The sequence below is a fragment of the Mobula birostris genome, chromosome 1, assembly GCF_030028105.1.
Source record: "Mobula birostris isolate sMobBir1 chromosome 1, sMobBir1.hap1, whole genome shotgun sequence".
NCBI classification, from domain to species: Eukaryota; Metazoa; Chordata; class Chondrichthyes; order Myliobatiformes; family Myliobatidae; genus Mobula; species Mobula birostris.
Genome location: NC_092370.1, coordinates 105,656,068 through 105,671,470, shown reverse-complemented (window position 1 = coordinate 105,671,470; position 15,403 = coordinate 105,656,068). Strand labels below are relative to the sequence as shown.

The window sequence follows — 15,403 nt, the reverse complement described above, 5'->3', positions numbered from 1 at the left end:
AAAATGTCTAGGGATGGGGAGCGATGGCTGGGATGGGATGAGGGCTGACAAAGTAGAAGGGGCTGGGAAGGGAAGATTTGGCTGGTGGAGGGATCACATTGGAACTGGTGGACGTTGCAATGAATGATGTGTTGGATGCGTAGTCTGGTGGCATGATAGGCAAGGACCAGGGCATTTCTATCCCTATTCTGTCTTGGGAGATGGAGTAAGAGCAGAAGTGCAGGGGAGTAGAGAAGATACAGTTGAGGACTCTATCAGTAACAACAGGCGAGAGGGAGGGCCCGCTTTTTGAAAATTCTTCAGCAGTTTGAACGCAGCACAACTGCGCAAGCGGTGTGGAGGTTGGCCAGTGAGAACAATGGCAAGAGTTTAAAAGGAAGACAGATTTACAGAGTGGGCGCCGGAGGAGCGGGCATTGGAGTAGTGGGAGACAGTAGGAAGACTTTGGCCCAACGGGGCTTCGGCGATAAATATTGTGGCCTAGTAGGTTATATGTTTAAAATAAAGACAGAGTATGTGTGTGAGGCTGGTTTTCTGTGCTCGGTGTCAGATGTGGGAAGTACTGAAGTCTCCCAGCCTCCTGGATGACCACATCTGCACCCGGTGTGTCAAGCTGCAGCTCCTTAGAGACCACGTTAGGGAACTGGTGCTGTAGCTCGATGACCTTCGTCTGGTCAGGGAGAGTGAGGAGGTGATAGAGAGGAGCTATAAGCAGATAGTCACCCCGGGACCACAGGAGACAGAAAAATGGGTAACAGTCAGGAGAGGAACGGGCAAGAAGCAGGTACTAGAGAGTACCTGAGTGCTGTCCCCCTTAACAATGAGTATTCCTGCTTGAGTACTGTTGGGGGGGATGGCCTACCTGGGGGAAGTAACAGTGGTCATGCCTCTGGCATAGAGTCTGGCCCTGTGGCTCAGATGGGTAGGGAAAGGAAGAGGATGAGGATGGCAGCAGTGATAGGGGACTCTATAGTTAGGGGGTCAGAAAGGCAATTCTGTGGATGCAGGAAAGAAACACGGAATTGTTTGCCTCCCCTGGTGCCAGGGTCCGGGATGTTTCTGATCGCGTCCACAATATCTTGAAGTGGGAAGGAGAACAGCCAGAGGTCGTGGTACATATTGGTACTAATTACACAGGTAGGAAAAGGGAGGAGGTTGGCTCACAAATAGAGAGAGTTTGGAGACAGTGCGAAAGGGAGGATAGGCAGGTGATAGAGAAGGGATGCACTCAGTCTGATGATTTGAGATGTGTCTATTTTAATGCGAGGAGTATCATGAATAAAACGAATGAGCTTAGATCATGGAGCAGCAGTTGGAGCTATGATGTTGTGGCCATTACCGAGACTTGGACGGTGCAGGGGCAGGAATGGCTACTTCAACTGCCAGGCATTAGATGTTTCAGAAAAGACAGGGAGGGAGGCAAAAGAGGAGAGGGCGTGGCACTGTTGTTCAGAGAAAGTGTCATGGCTGTAGAAAAGCAAGAAGAAGTCATGGAGGGGTTGTCTACGGAGTCTCTGCGGGTGGAAGTCAGGAATAGGAAGGGGTCAATAACTCTTCTGGGTGTTTTTTATAGACCACCCAATAGTAATAGGGACATCAAGGAGCAGATAGGGAGACAGATTCTGGAAAGGAGTAATAATAACAGGGTTGTTGTGGTGGGAGATTTTAATTACCCAAATATTGATTGGCATCTACCTAGAGTGAGGGGTTTAGATGGGGTGGAGTTTGTTAGGTGTCTTCAGGAAGGTTTATTGACACAATATGTAGATAAGCCTACAAGAGGAGAGACTACCTGATCTGGTATTGGGAAATGAACCTGGTCAGGTGTCCAGTCTCTCAGTGGGAGAGAATTTTGGAGATAGTGATCACAATTCTATCTCCTTTACCATAGCATTGGAGAGAGATAGGAACAGACAAGTTAGGAAAACGTTTAATTTTGGTAAAGGGAACTATGAGGCTATCAGGCAGGAACTTGGAAGCATAAATTGGAAACTGGTGTTCTTAGGGAAACATAGCGAAGAAATGTGGCAAATGTTCAGGGGATATTTGCATGGGGTTCTGAGAAGGTACGTTTCAATGAGACAGGGAAAGGACGGTAGGGTACAAGATCCATGGTGCACAAAGGCTGTTGTAAATCTAGTCAAGAAGAAAAGAGCTTACATAGGTAATGGTAGGAATCTAGAAGATTACAAGGCTAGCAGGAAGGAGCTTGAGAATGAAATTAGGAAAGCCAGGATGGGCCATGAGAAGGCCTTGGTGAACAGGATTAAGGAAAACCCCAAGACATTCTACAAATGTGCGAAAAGCAGGAGGATAAGACCTGAGAGAATAGGACCAGTCGAGTGTGACAGTGGAAAAGTGTGTATGGAACAGGAGGAAATAGTGGAGGTACTTAATGAATACTTGGCTTCAGTATTCACTACAGGAAAAGGATCTTGGTGATTGTAGGGATGACTTGCAGTGGACTGAAAAGCTTGAGAATGTAGATATTAAGAAAGAGGATGTATTGGAGCTTTTGGAAAGCATCAAGTTGGATAAGTCACTGGGACCAGACAGGATGTACCCTAGGCTACTGTGGGAAGCGAGGGAGGAGATTGTAGAGCCTCTGGCAATGATCTTTGCATCATCAATGAGGACAGGAGAGGTTCCAGAAGGTTGGAGATGTTGCTCCCTTATTCAAGAAAGGAAGAAGAGATAACCCAGGAAATTATAGTCCAGTGAATCTTACTTCAGTGGTTGGTAAATTGATGGAGAAGCTTCTGAGAGGCAGGGTTTATGAACATTTGGAGAGGCATAATATGATTAGGAATAGTCAACATGGCTTTGTCAAAGGCAGGTTGTGCCTTATGAGCCTGATTGAATTTTTTGAGAATGTGACTAAGCACATTGATGAAGGTAGAGCCGTAGATGTAGTGCATATGGATTTTAGCAAGGCATTTGATAAGGTACCCCATGCAAGGCTTCTTGAGAAAGTAAGGAGGCATGGGATCCAAGGGGGCATTGCTTTGTGTATCCAGAACTGGCTTGCCCACAAAAGGCAGAGTGGTTGTAGATGGGTCATATTCTGCATAGAGGCTGGTGACCAGTGGTGTGCCTCAGAGATCTGTCTGGGACTCCTACTCTTTGTGAATTTTATAAATGACCTGGATGAGGAAGTGGAGGGATGGGTTAGTAAATTTGCTGATGACACAAAGTTTGGGTAGTGTGGAGGGCTGTCAGAGGTTACAACGGGACATTGATAAGATGCAAAACTGGGCTGAGAAATGGCAGATGGAGTTCAACCCAGATAAGTGTGAGGTGGTTCATTTTGGTAGGTCAAATATGATGGCAGAAAATAGTATTAATGGCAAGATCCTTGGCAGTTTGGAAGATCAGAGGGATCTTGGGGTCCGAGTCCATAGGACACTCAAAGCTGCTGTGTAGGTTTACTCTGTGGTTAAGAAAGAATACAGTGCATTAGCCTTAATCAATCGTGGGATTGACTTTAAGAACCGAGAGGTAATGTTGCAGCTATATACGACCTAGGTCAGACCTCACTTGGAGTACTGTGCTCCATTCTGGTCCCCTCATTATAGGAAGGATGTGGAAACAAGTGAAGGGGTACAGAGGAGATTTACAAGGATGTTGCCCGGATTGGGGAGCATGCCTTATGAGAACAGGTTGAGTGAACTTGACCTTTTCTCCTTGGAGCAATGAAGGATTAGAGGTGACTTGATAGAGGTGTGCAAGATAATGAGAGGCATTGATCATGTGGATAGTCAGAGGCTTTTCCCCAGGGCTGAATTGGCTAGCACAAGAGGGCTTGGAATTTAAGGTGCTTGGAAGTAGGTACAGAGGAGATGTCAGGGGTAAGTTTTTTATGCACAGAGTGGTAAGTGTGTGGAATGGGCTGCCAGTGGCGGTGGTGAAGGAGGAAACGATCGATTCTTTTTGAAGACTCCTGGATGGCTACATGGAACTTAGAAAAATAGAGGGCTATGGGTGAAGCCTAGGTAGTTCTAAGGTAGGGACATGTTCGGCACAGCTTTGTGGGCCGAAGGGCCTGTATTGTGCTGTATGTTTTCTAAGTTTCTATGTTTCATCTCAAGAACAAATGCAGTGGGAATGGAGGAACTGATAAAATAGGATGTTATCCTTAAATGTGATTGAGTAAGAGGAGGTGTAATCTAGGTAGTCTGGGAGTCAATGGGTTTTGTAGTAGATGTTGGTGAATAGTATGGCTCTTGACATGGAGCCAGAAAGATCAAGAAAGTGGAAAAGGGTATCTGAACTAGCCCTATTTTTTGCCAGTTTGTGCATATGACCCTTTTCCTTCAACTTTCATATGCTGGCTATTTCCTCTCTATCTTTCAGTCCAGATGAAGTGTCTCAACCGAAAACGTTGACTGTCCATTTCCCTCCACAGATGCTGCCTGACCCATTTAGTTCTTCCATCTCTTGTGTTATTTTGTTTTTGCTTCAGATTCCAGCACCTGCAGTTTCATGTGTCTCCGTTAGACATTTGTCTGGCTACTTACTAGACAATAGGTATATTCAACACAATGTGAAAAAAAACAAGCCAAGGCAAATGGAAAATCAGGCAATTGTACAACAGGAAGCCAATTAAACATTGATTATTTTTACACTGATCTAAAGTTAAAATTAGCTCCAAAACATTTCTAATAAGAGACAATATTCATTCCTCTTTTGTTTCAGGCCCAGTTGCCTGCAGCCAGGGAATGCAAAGGCAGTTTACTCCACTGTGGATGAAGACTGCCTCTATCTGAACATTTTTGTACCAAAAAGCACTGTAAGTATTGATAATCTGGCTATACAAAGGGGTTGCTGTGTCATTTCATGGTGGGTTTGTGCACAAAATTATAAATTTCAGTTGTTTCAGCAAGTGTTAAGACCATGCACTAAAACAAATTCTTCTTTCCTGGGTAGGTAGATACTAGTTGGTAAAGAGTTTTAGCTTGTTCGATAGTAAGTATAGATGTTGAAAAACAGACCATTTATTCTTATTCTCAGAAGCAGAGAAGCACATTTTTTTTTCCGTGGACTGTGGTCATAGCTGACAAAGCCAAAACTTACTACCCTTTCCCATTTGTCCTCAAAAGATGGTGGAGGATTACCTTCTTGAACTATTGGCTCTTTGGAATTGGTAATATACCAAATGACTTGCCAGGCTGCTGGAGATGAAGTTAAAATCAGTTAGTTAGGAGTCATTTGAATGAGGATAGAACAATACTGGCTTGAACTGATATTTTTCAGCAGTGTCAGCAGAGAATGGCGAGGAGCAGAAAACAGACAATTCCACAAAAGGAAAAGGAAAATTAAGCTGTAAAGCAATTACTCAATTTTTCAATTCCTCAAAGCATTCCTGGAAAAAAAACTTTGTGAAATTTTCTAATTTTCTGGCAAAATGCATCATGTATCTACTCTGGTCTTTGCATGAAGATTGAAGTAATTCTAATGCATGAACACTGAAGTGATAGTGAAGTTCTGTGTGAAGAAATTCTTTGAATTGAAGATGTTCACCAGGGAATAGACGGCATTATAGCAAAAAAAAATTGTAAATTGAATGTTGATAAACTAAAGAATTCTGTAGCCATTGTTTTCCCATCAGCATACACTGGAATCTGCAAGAACATAAATTATGACATAGTGGATGTAAATCAGGGAGATCTTTTTGTCTTTTACGTTCAACAGATGATATAATCTCCAGTGGTCAGAAATGGAATTCAACTGATTTTTTCACTTTCCAATATAAAGTCACAACCTAGGTTTACAGGTATATCAAATCTCTTTACCAATCTATGCCCATCTTTCCTAAAACTCCATGGTTTTCCGCTTCCTGCCATAGTTACGAAATGGCCTTAAGCAAAATGACTATTTTTCTTGTAAGTTTTTAACCAGAGTTGTCAAATATCAGTTCTATTCCATCCTCTTCCTATTTCTCTGTTGAACATTTGTCTTTTTGGAACTAATCTGGCCTTTCAAAAGATCAATGCAATGGTTAAAACAGTTTATCAAAAATGACTGAAAGTAGCGACCCAGCCATAGAGATGAATTGATTTGGAGGCCACTGTAAGGGACTTAAGAACAACACTGTTTCCTTTGGCTGTATTTATGGAAATTCATGTATGGTTGGATGACAATTAAACCTGAACTTGAACTTGCAGTAGAGGTTTTGGGTCAAAAGCTCTTATGGAAGCTGCATCATGGAAGACCCTAAACACCCACCAGGACACCCAGCAAGTTGAATTTTCATTTGTCTTCGTATATAACCCCAGTGTCCTTGATAATATAGGTGAAGAACAGGTCAGCCCCATTAGTTGAATCAATATGAACATCTCATAGACTCAGCAGTTTCATAAGAACTTAAGAAATAGGAGCAGGAGTAGGCCATCCGGCCCATCAAGCCTGCCCCACCGTTCAATAAGATCATGGCTGATCAATCTGTAAACTCAGCTTCACCTAGCTGACTTTTCCCCATAACCCTTAATTCCCTTGCTATATAAAAATCTATCTAACTGTATCTTAAATATATTTAGTGAAGCAGCCTCAACTGTTTCCCTGGGCAGAGAATTCCACAGACTCACCACTCTCTGAGGGAAAAACCAGTTTCTCCTCATCTCTGTCCTAAACCTTCTCCCCTGAATCTTGAGGCATTGTCCCCTGGTTGTAGTCTCACCTACCAATGGAAACAGCTTTTCTAATTCTATTTTATCTATCCCTTTCAAAATTTTGTATGTTTCTATAAGATCCCCTCTCATTCTTCTGAATTCCAGAGAGTAGTGTCCCAGGCGACTCAATCGTTCCTCATAGGTTAACCCCTTCATCCCTGGAATCAACCTGGTGAACTTCCTCTGCACTGCCTCCAAAGCCAGTATATCCTTCTTCGAGTATGGAGGCCAGAACTGCGCACAGTACTCCAGGTGTGGCCTCACCAGTACCCTGTATAGTTGCAGCATGACCTCCCTGCTCTTGAATTCAATCCCTGCAGCAACAAAGGCCAATGTTCCATTTGCCTTAATAACCTGTTGTACTTGCAAGCCAACATTTTGCCATTCATGAACAAGTGCTCCCAAGTCCCTCTGCACAACAGCATGCTGCAATTTTTCACCATTTAAATAATAATCTGCTTTTCTATTATTCCTTCCAAAGTGGATGATCTTGCATTTACCAACGTTGTATTCTATCTGCCAGACCTTGGCCCACTCACTTAACCTATCCACAAACGTATATCCGTCTGCAGACTCTCCACATCCTCTGTACAATTTGCTTTTCCACTCAGTTTAGTGTCATCAGCAAATTTTGCTACGCTACACTCAGTCCGCTCTTTCAAATCATCAATGTACATGGTAAACAGCTGTGGGCCCAGAACCGACCCCTGCGGCACCCCACTCACCACAGATTGCCAACCGGAGAAACACCCATTTATACTAACTCTCTGCCTTCTGTTGTAAGTTTCCAATCCACTATCCATGCCAATACACTTCCTCTGACTCCATGCATCCGTATCTTATTTATAAGTCTCTTGTGCGGCACCTTATCGAACGCCCTCTGGAAATCCAAGTATACGATATCCACCTGTTCCCTTCTATCCACTGCACTCATTATGTCCTCAAAGAACTCCAGTAAGTTTGTCAAATAGGACCTGCCCTTTCCGAATCCATGCTGTGTCTGTCTAATGGAACCACTCCTTTCTAAATGTTTTGCTATTTCTTCCTTAATGACAGCTTCAAGCATTTTCCCAACTACAGATGTTAAGCTAACTGGTCTATTGTTGCCCATCTTTCACCTACATCCTTTTTTTAAAAAAATGGCATGACTTTTGCTGTCTTCCAATCCACCGGGACCTGCCCAGAGTCTAGTGAGTTTTGGTAAATGATTACCGATGCGTCTACTGTAACCTCCGCCAATTCCCTCAGTACCCTGGGATGCATCCCATCAGACCATGGGACTGATCTACCTTCGGGTCCTGTAGTTTGCTCATCACTATCTCTTTAGTGACAGTGATTTTATCTCTGTCCTCACCTCCCATTTTGTCTATAATATCATTCTTTGGCATATTAGACGTGTCCTCCACCGTGAAGACCGACACAAAATAGTCGTTCAATGCCTCAGCCATTTCCTTATCATCCAATATCAATTTCCCCTTATTGTCTTCCAAGGGATCTACGTTGACTTTAGCCACCCTCTTCCGCTTTATATATTTATAAAAGCTTTTGCTATCTGTTTTTATATTTTGTGCTAATTTACTTTCATACTCTATCTTCCCTTTCCTTACTTTTTGTTTAGTTGTTCTTTGTTGCTTTTTAAAGTTTTCCCAATCCTCCAGTCTCCCACTACTCTTTGTGACTTTGTACACATGAGCTTTTAATCTGATACTATCTTTTATTTCCTTAGCTATCCAAGGTTGGCTCTCCCCACACTTACTGTCCTTACTTTTGACTGGAATATACTTTTGTTGAGCACTGTGAAAAATCTCTTTGAAAGTATTCCACCGTTCCTCAACTGTCCTACCAAATAGTCTGTGTTCCCAATGCACATTAGCCAACTCCACCCTCATCCCATTGTAGTCTCCCTTGTTCAAGAATAATCACTAGTTTTAGATCTAACTGTTTCATCCACCATCTGTATGCGAAATTCAATCACAGTTTGATCACTCTTTCCAAGAGGATCCCTGACTACAAGATCGTTAATCTTGCCTGTCTCATTGCACAGGACTAGATCTAAGATAACATTTTCCCTTGTAGGTTCACTAGCATGCTGCTCAAGAAAACCATCACAGATGCATTCTATGAAGTCCTCCTCAAGACTTCCTTGACCAACCTGATTCACCCATTCTATGTGGAAATTAAAATTCCCCATGACAACTGCTGTTCTGTTCTTGCAAGCCTCCGTTATTTCTTGGTTAATCCCCTCTGCCACTGCAATATTTTTTATTATGTGGCCTATAGACAACTTGCACCAGTGATTTTTTTTTCCCCTCTACTATTCCTAATCTCTACCCAAATGACTCAACATTCTGCTCCGTAAATCTTATATCATCTCTCACAATCGCCCTGATCACATCCTTAATTAAGTTTCATCTGGTTAACTCCTGTGTTTTCTTCGGGCCTCTCTCTTCTCCTGTGGCAACATGCACCCCTGTATAGATACAATGTATCTATACATAATACAATGCATTCTGTATGGGATAAATCTCTTGTGATGATTTGTCAGCTGTTTGTTGACCAAAGGACCTTTAAACTTCCAGCCCTCATGTTCACACCCAATTATTTGAGTAGGTGGCTAAATCACTCTGATCCTCAGGAAAGGTTGTCCGCATGTTGCTGAAGAGCCCAGCAACACTTGTCAACGTCATAACCCTGATATTGTTTGTGTGACAGGTGGGGAATATCCCGGTCTTGATCTTCTTCCACAACAGTGCAGCAGATTACGAAGATGGGAGACAAAGCAACATCGATGGATCATACCTTGCATCGGCTGGAAACATTGTCATTGTGACAGCAAACTACAGGGTTGGAGTCTTTGGATTCTTAAGTGATGGTAAGCCATTCTGGCCTAGCTGTTTTACACCCCTGAGTGGAGAAGTAAAGTGGCACTTTTTTTTTGCTGAAAACATTGCTGTGTGGGTTTATAGGTGCAGACCTCCATGTACCTTAATAGTATGCATTGGGAGTCCAGATGGAAGGACATGACAGTGCAATTTTCAAAATAGAGTTATATGAAATACATGGCTAGAAGTCTTTTCTAATTGAAAATTGAACTCTCTTAACACTTTAATTCTTTATATGTCACAATGGTACTGCACCAACGACAAACATTTCAATACAGAAGGGTTCATTCTGCCAAAGCTATCTCAGGGTCAGATCTGCATATTCTGACTAACAGTTTTAGCTCAAAGTGCTAAGCTTTAAATTGAGGAGAAGATAAGTATCTGCAGGGTTCTCAGAGCTAATTGCTTTGCAGCCGCAATTACTCTGTGTGAGTGTGGGAGTTCATCTATATTATCAAGGACATTGGGGTTATATACAAAGCCCAATGAGAATCCAACTTGCTGGATGTTCTGGTGGGTGTTTAGGGGTCTTCCCTACTGTAGCACCCATACAAGCTTTTGAGCCAAACTCATCTGACCGAAATCTGATCCTCTTCCACATATTTAAGTATGGGTTTGAGCTTCAGCTGAGGGCAATGGCCATAACAGCATAGAGATGGATCTTGGGGCATTCTCATCTGACAAACTGCTACATAAGTGCACTCTCCTCACCTGATGTGCGCGTGCGCGTACATGTATACACACACGCGTGCAGACACACACACACCTGCACACAGATAAAAGCAAATTTACGGAGTGAGGTACTGTGCAACAGTGCCACTAGTATCAATAAACAGTTTCCCCTCTTCTTTGCTGCAGCTTTAGAAGAGAAATGTTGAGAGAGAACTGGGGAAGTAAAAATTAAAATGATTTTCATGAATGCAGGTAGTGATGCAATCGCTGGTAATTGGGGCCTTTTGGATCAGATGGCTGCATTGCAGTGGCTGCGGAGGAACATTGGTTACTTTGGTGGATCTCCATCAAGTGTCACGATTGCTGGGGACCGGAGTAATGCTGATATCACCAGCATGAACCTTATTGCAGTGACTGGCAGCAAACTTTTCCAACGAGCTTTGCTTCTGGTAAGAGATCATTTTATTGGGGTCTTGAGAAAGGTTGGAATAATCTTCTGCTTAAATGGAATTCTTGATTTTTGTAACAAAATAGTTACTTCCATGAGGTTTTTTTGTTTAAGATGGTTTGTCACACAAAGCCTCTTCTGCAGAATCAAAGGTGGAAATCATCAAGGCTGCAAGATTGCTGGAACTGCTCTTGTTTTTCCTTTGTTGGATGTGTTGTCAAAGGGGATCTCAGAAAATGATCTTTCATGTATATGAAACTATAAATCAAGCATCAAAGTGAAAATACTAGAGAATTATCCCCTGAAATGCATTTAAAGATGGGTATTTAATACAGTTGCTGGCAAAAGCATCACTCTAAAAGAATCATGGATTTGAATCTAGAGAAATACTGACTTCCAGGCAATATTGTGATATTTTTCCAAGAGAAGGTGGTTAAATAGGAACATAGAAAACCTACAACACAATACAGGCCCTGTGGCCCACAATGCTGTGCCGATCATTTCCCGGCCTTAAAACTACCTAGGCTTACCCATAGCCCTCTATTTTTCTAAGCTCCACGTATCCATCCAGGAGTCTTTTAAAAGACCCTATCGTTTCCTCCTCCACCATCGCCACCAGCAGCCCATTCCACGCACACACCACTCTGTGTTTTTTAAAAAAAACTTAACCCTGACATCTCCTCTGTACCTACTTCCAAGCACCTTAAAACTATGCCCTCTCGTGCTAGCCATTTCAGCCCTGGGGAAAAAGCCTCTGACTATTCACACAATCAATGCCTCTCATTATCTTGTACACCCTGATTGTATTCAAATATGAAACAATGATTTCTTTAAGATGTTCTTTCCACTATAACAACAGCGAGTGATCTTTTGTAAGTAGTCAGGACTATTGAAGTATGATTTTATGTATAGTGTGTTATGCATTCAACCTCCAGTCAATTAGCACATCTCTGAATCCAGAACCAATTCACAAGGGTTAGAATTTTAATTATTTTACAATATTACAAGGTAGAAATTGAGCAATATAAACAACAATTCAATATACTTTTTTGTCATGTGTTTGTGAGTACTTGTATATTTAAATTAAGAATATTGATCTTTTTGTTACCTTGTCAATCATCTGCTGATAAGCACGCCATCCCCTTTTCTAGAAACAATTTCAGGCCATGGAACTTCCTTTCGGAAGCAGAGTACAACCCATTAATTCTATTATATAAACACATTGATACTACAGTTCATCTGAGGACAATGCACGCAGTGTGTGCACATTGTGTATCAGTATACTTGTTGCTGTATCTTAATCTATTTGTGTGTGCAGACATTTATTAGTATTGATGTGGGTCCTTGTGCTTGTGTGCTCATGACTCATGGGTGGGGAAGTAAGAGCCTGACTGGATGAAGTAGGCTGCCACAAGAACGACAACCAATCACTTTTAAATATCTAAGCTGAAACTAGTTTGGATGGTATGGTCAGACTCCAATGTGTAAGTAATGCTTCCATTGCCCCTTACTTTTTTATTGACCACATTTTAAAAAGTATTAATTTTTTGGACTCGGGGTTTCCCATGTATACGGTTATGTCCTTGTCTGATTTTGTAGTTGCCTTAATGGATAAAGGTCTGAAGAATTAATGAGAAAATTTGCATCGTTTGTACGACAAGGTCCCTTATGTCCAACTTGGCCTTTTGACACCTGCTCGGAATGTGTGTCATCAAGCTAATTGACAGTGGAGCATTTGGCAGTAGGGCATTCTTTCTAATATCTAAATAATTTAAGTTATAAACCCATAGAATGTTAGAAGAATATAAAGATTTTGCTAGAGTTTATATGTGACCACAGCTGATTTTTCTAGTCTAAAATTTGGATAAGCCCCTTCAGAAGAGGACAGGAAACATCACATATTGCACAACTCCACAAGAGAGCTGTCAAATTCAGCATTTAGAGGTGAGGCACAAGATTCCACACTGCCTCAAAACTTTCACAGAATTATTTCCATTGAACAGGATGCCCTTCCTCAAATAGGATTTTGACATGGAAAACGTATTATGTTACGCAACTTAAATAATCATATTTACAAAGCAGATATCTCAGGATACGTGAGGAGAGGTCTTTGTGTGAACACTTGTGCACCAACACAGTTACCTGAAGATGCAAATAAGCTGTTGTAAAAATTAGTGAAAAGATATAGAGAGCAGTCACATCTCCTGGTGCACAACACTGTGATGATGAATGACGAAAGTCTCTGGCACAACACTTAGTGGCTCACTTAAGGATGAGTAATTCACAAGCAGGTAAGGAGCACACATTATTCAAAGTCATCCTCATACACATCTCCCATTGGTGAAGTAAGCAGGCAGCTGTGTCGGTTCTGAGCATTGGATTTGATAGATTGATGCCATCTCTTGCTGTTGCCACCGTCAATTGAGTTGTTATCAAACTGTGATAAGCTCATGTATGATGCAATACTGTGTCGCAGCCCATAACTGAGGAACGTTTCATTTTTGGCTGACAAGTTGTCACTCAGCAGGTCAGCTCTATCAGAGAACCATAAGAAAAAAAAGAATTATTGCCCCTTCAGACACTAATTTTTTCAAATTATTATGTATCCTGTAATTGATTTCCAGCCATCAGTTATCCAATACTATTTTGTGCACATTTAGTGGTAAAATTTCTCAAGAAAGTTATTGTTAACAATGAGATATTGCTGATAGTTGTTGGCAATGGGTTATAAAATGTCTGAGATGACTAAAAAGATTGTCTAAAAGGTTGCTATTTTCTTCAGAAGATTTTCAGATCACTTGTAAAAGACTTAGTGAGAGAATGTGAGGTGAGGAGGCTTGAATGTATTCCAGATTACTGGCATATGACTATTAACCAGTGTATTTCTTTAGCCACGGGGAGGTGAATCTGTGGTATTCATTGCCACAGATGACTTTGGAGACCATTTTGTATAGAAAAGTGGAGCTTGATAGGTATTTGATTAGTAAGGGTGTCAAAGATTATTGGGAGAAGACAGGAGAATGATAGTAAATCAGATGTAACTGAATGGTGGAGCAGACTTGATGGGCAACATGGCTTAATTCTGCTTTTGTGTCTATGTTAAGTGTCCCATTAATGGATAGAGAATGCAATGGAAACTACCCCACAATGACTACATGATGTGCCAGTGATGGAAAGGAAGGCATCATGAAATACACAATAGCTTAAATGGCTTTTTCCCCCCTGTTTGCCATTAACTAATAGAGCTAAGTAGTTACTGAAATGTGTAACTAGACGACCTGCATAGGGCAAACTATTGAAGAATGAATGCATTGAAGAAAAAAATAAGACCATCAAATTAGTTTCAGAGAAAGGCATATCAGACCATCTTCATTATAGTTGTAGGAACTATGGTGAAGTAATGCAGTTTAGATACTTATGTACAAATGTTGTTTAAAAAAAAGGTTGATACAAAGAAGTAATTCAATTTACTGTTGAAATGAAAGCTTTATTTTAAGGATGTAACTGAATATGAAAGAATTTATAAATAGTTCTATACAGCTTTGGTAAGGCCTCTTCTCATCTGTCTTGCACACTGCACTTATACTTTTAAACTTATGTATAGAATATGTATATTGTGTGTCATTTATCATTTGCCATACTTGTTTATAATTTATATTGGTGATCAAGATCATGAGAGAGATTAGAATTTGGAAGCAATTGTATACTAGGTCACATATCATATCAAGAATGGGTGAATGACCCCTGCCATAGAGCAGGATCTTAAATTTTCAAAGATATAGAGGTCAATAGTGTTGGAAGTTTTATAGGTAGAACATTATTGTTTGAAATGGAAACTGGGATATCTAAGTTACAATGCCAGTTTGGTTTAACTTGTGGGAAACTCCTATCAAATGAGTTAATGCGTTGAATTCTCCAGAGTTAATTTGTTTTATGGATCAGGCAATCTCTATGGAGAGAAGTTGACAAATCTTTTTGGGCTGTGACCCTTCATCTGGTGTTAGACCCAAAATGGCAACTGTCCATTTGCTCCTTAGATGCTGTCTAAGTTCCTCCAACTTCTATGTGCTGTTCCAGATACCAACATCTAGAGTGTTTTGTGTCCTGTCACTAAGTTGTTTAGTCTTTGAAAATCAGCAGTTCCTGAGATTCTGCGGAAGAGGAGCTAATGAATGCTTTAGTTCAGTTACCTGTTGACATTTCTCCAGCTGAAGTTGCTGTTACGTAGGACAACTGGCTCTTCAGGAGGGCTTTCAGGGTTGAGCTGTGCGAGACACGGGTGGGTCAGCAAACAGCACAAGCCATCTGCTACCTCTGAAATGAGAGACAGATGATTCATCAGTTCTATGTTGCCTGCAATTCCAACTGATCATTTAAAGCACTGGAAATTGTGATACGCACCGGAATAATGATTTACCAGATCTTCTAGACACTGAAAGGTGAGGCGTTCCTGGATATAATACCACCTATTTGGCAAACGGAAGATCCGGTAATGCTTCACATATTTTTGATGTACAGTACTGTAGTGCCTGACAGAGAGGCAATATGTACCTGCAAGAACCAGCACGCAGTTACAAAAAAAAAACTCACTTAAACCATGATAAATATAATGTGTTGGTGTGCAACAGATAAAAATATTTCACTAGAAATACCATCAGGAAACAGGGTCTGTTTTGCATCCAGTGGCTGTGTTTGAACCAGTGGGAGAGGAGGTAAAATTGATGCTACTAGGT

The 15,403-nt window shown here is 41.3% G+C and overlaps 2 protein-coding genes across 5 annotated transcripts in view; one reads left to right on the top strand and one right to left on the bottom strand.

The window, feature by feature from the left end:
• The window catches only part of tg (thyroglobulin), a 360,953-nt gene that overhangs the window by 181,479 nt on the left and 164,071 nt on the right, over positions 1 to 15,403 (top strand). Inside the window, exons 41-43 of the mRNA XM_072246581.1 lie at positions 4,696 to 4,789; positions 9,381 to 9,540; positions 10,475 to 10,671. Of these exons, the coding sequence (XP_072102682.1) occupies positions 4,696 to 4,789; positions 9,381 to 9,540; positions 10,475 to 10,671 (451 nt within the window). The remainder of the gene's footprint in view (positions 1 to 4,695; positions 4,790 to 9,380; positions 9,541 to 10,474; positions 10,672 to 15,403) is intronic.
• The window catches only part of LOC140198690 (src-like-adapter), a 34,314-nt gene continuing 30,547 nt past the window's right edge, over positions 11,637 to 15,403 (bottom strand). For all 4 annotated transcript variants that reach the window (XM_072259710.1, XM_072259714.1, XM_072259721.1 and 1 more), the window contains 3 exons: positions 15,072 to 15,221; positions 14,861 to 14,984; positions 11,637 to 13,204 (listed from right to left, as the gene is read on the bottom strand). In XM_072259710.1, the coding sequence (XP_072115811.1) occupies positions 12,976 to 13,204; positions 14,861 to 14,984; positions 15,072 to 15,221 (503 nt within the window). In that variant the 3' untranslated portion in view covers positions 11,637 to 12,975. The remainder of the gene's footprint in view (positions 13,205 to 14,860; positions 14,985 to 15,071; positions 15,222 to 15,403) is intronic.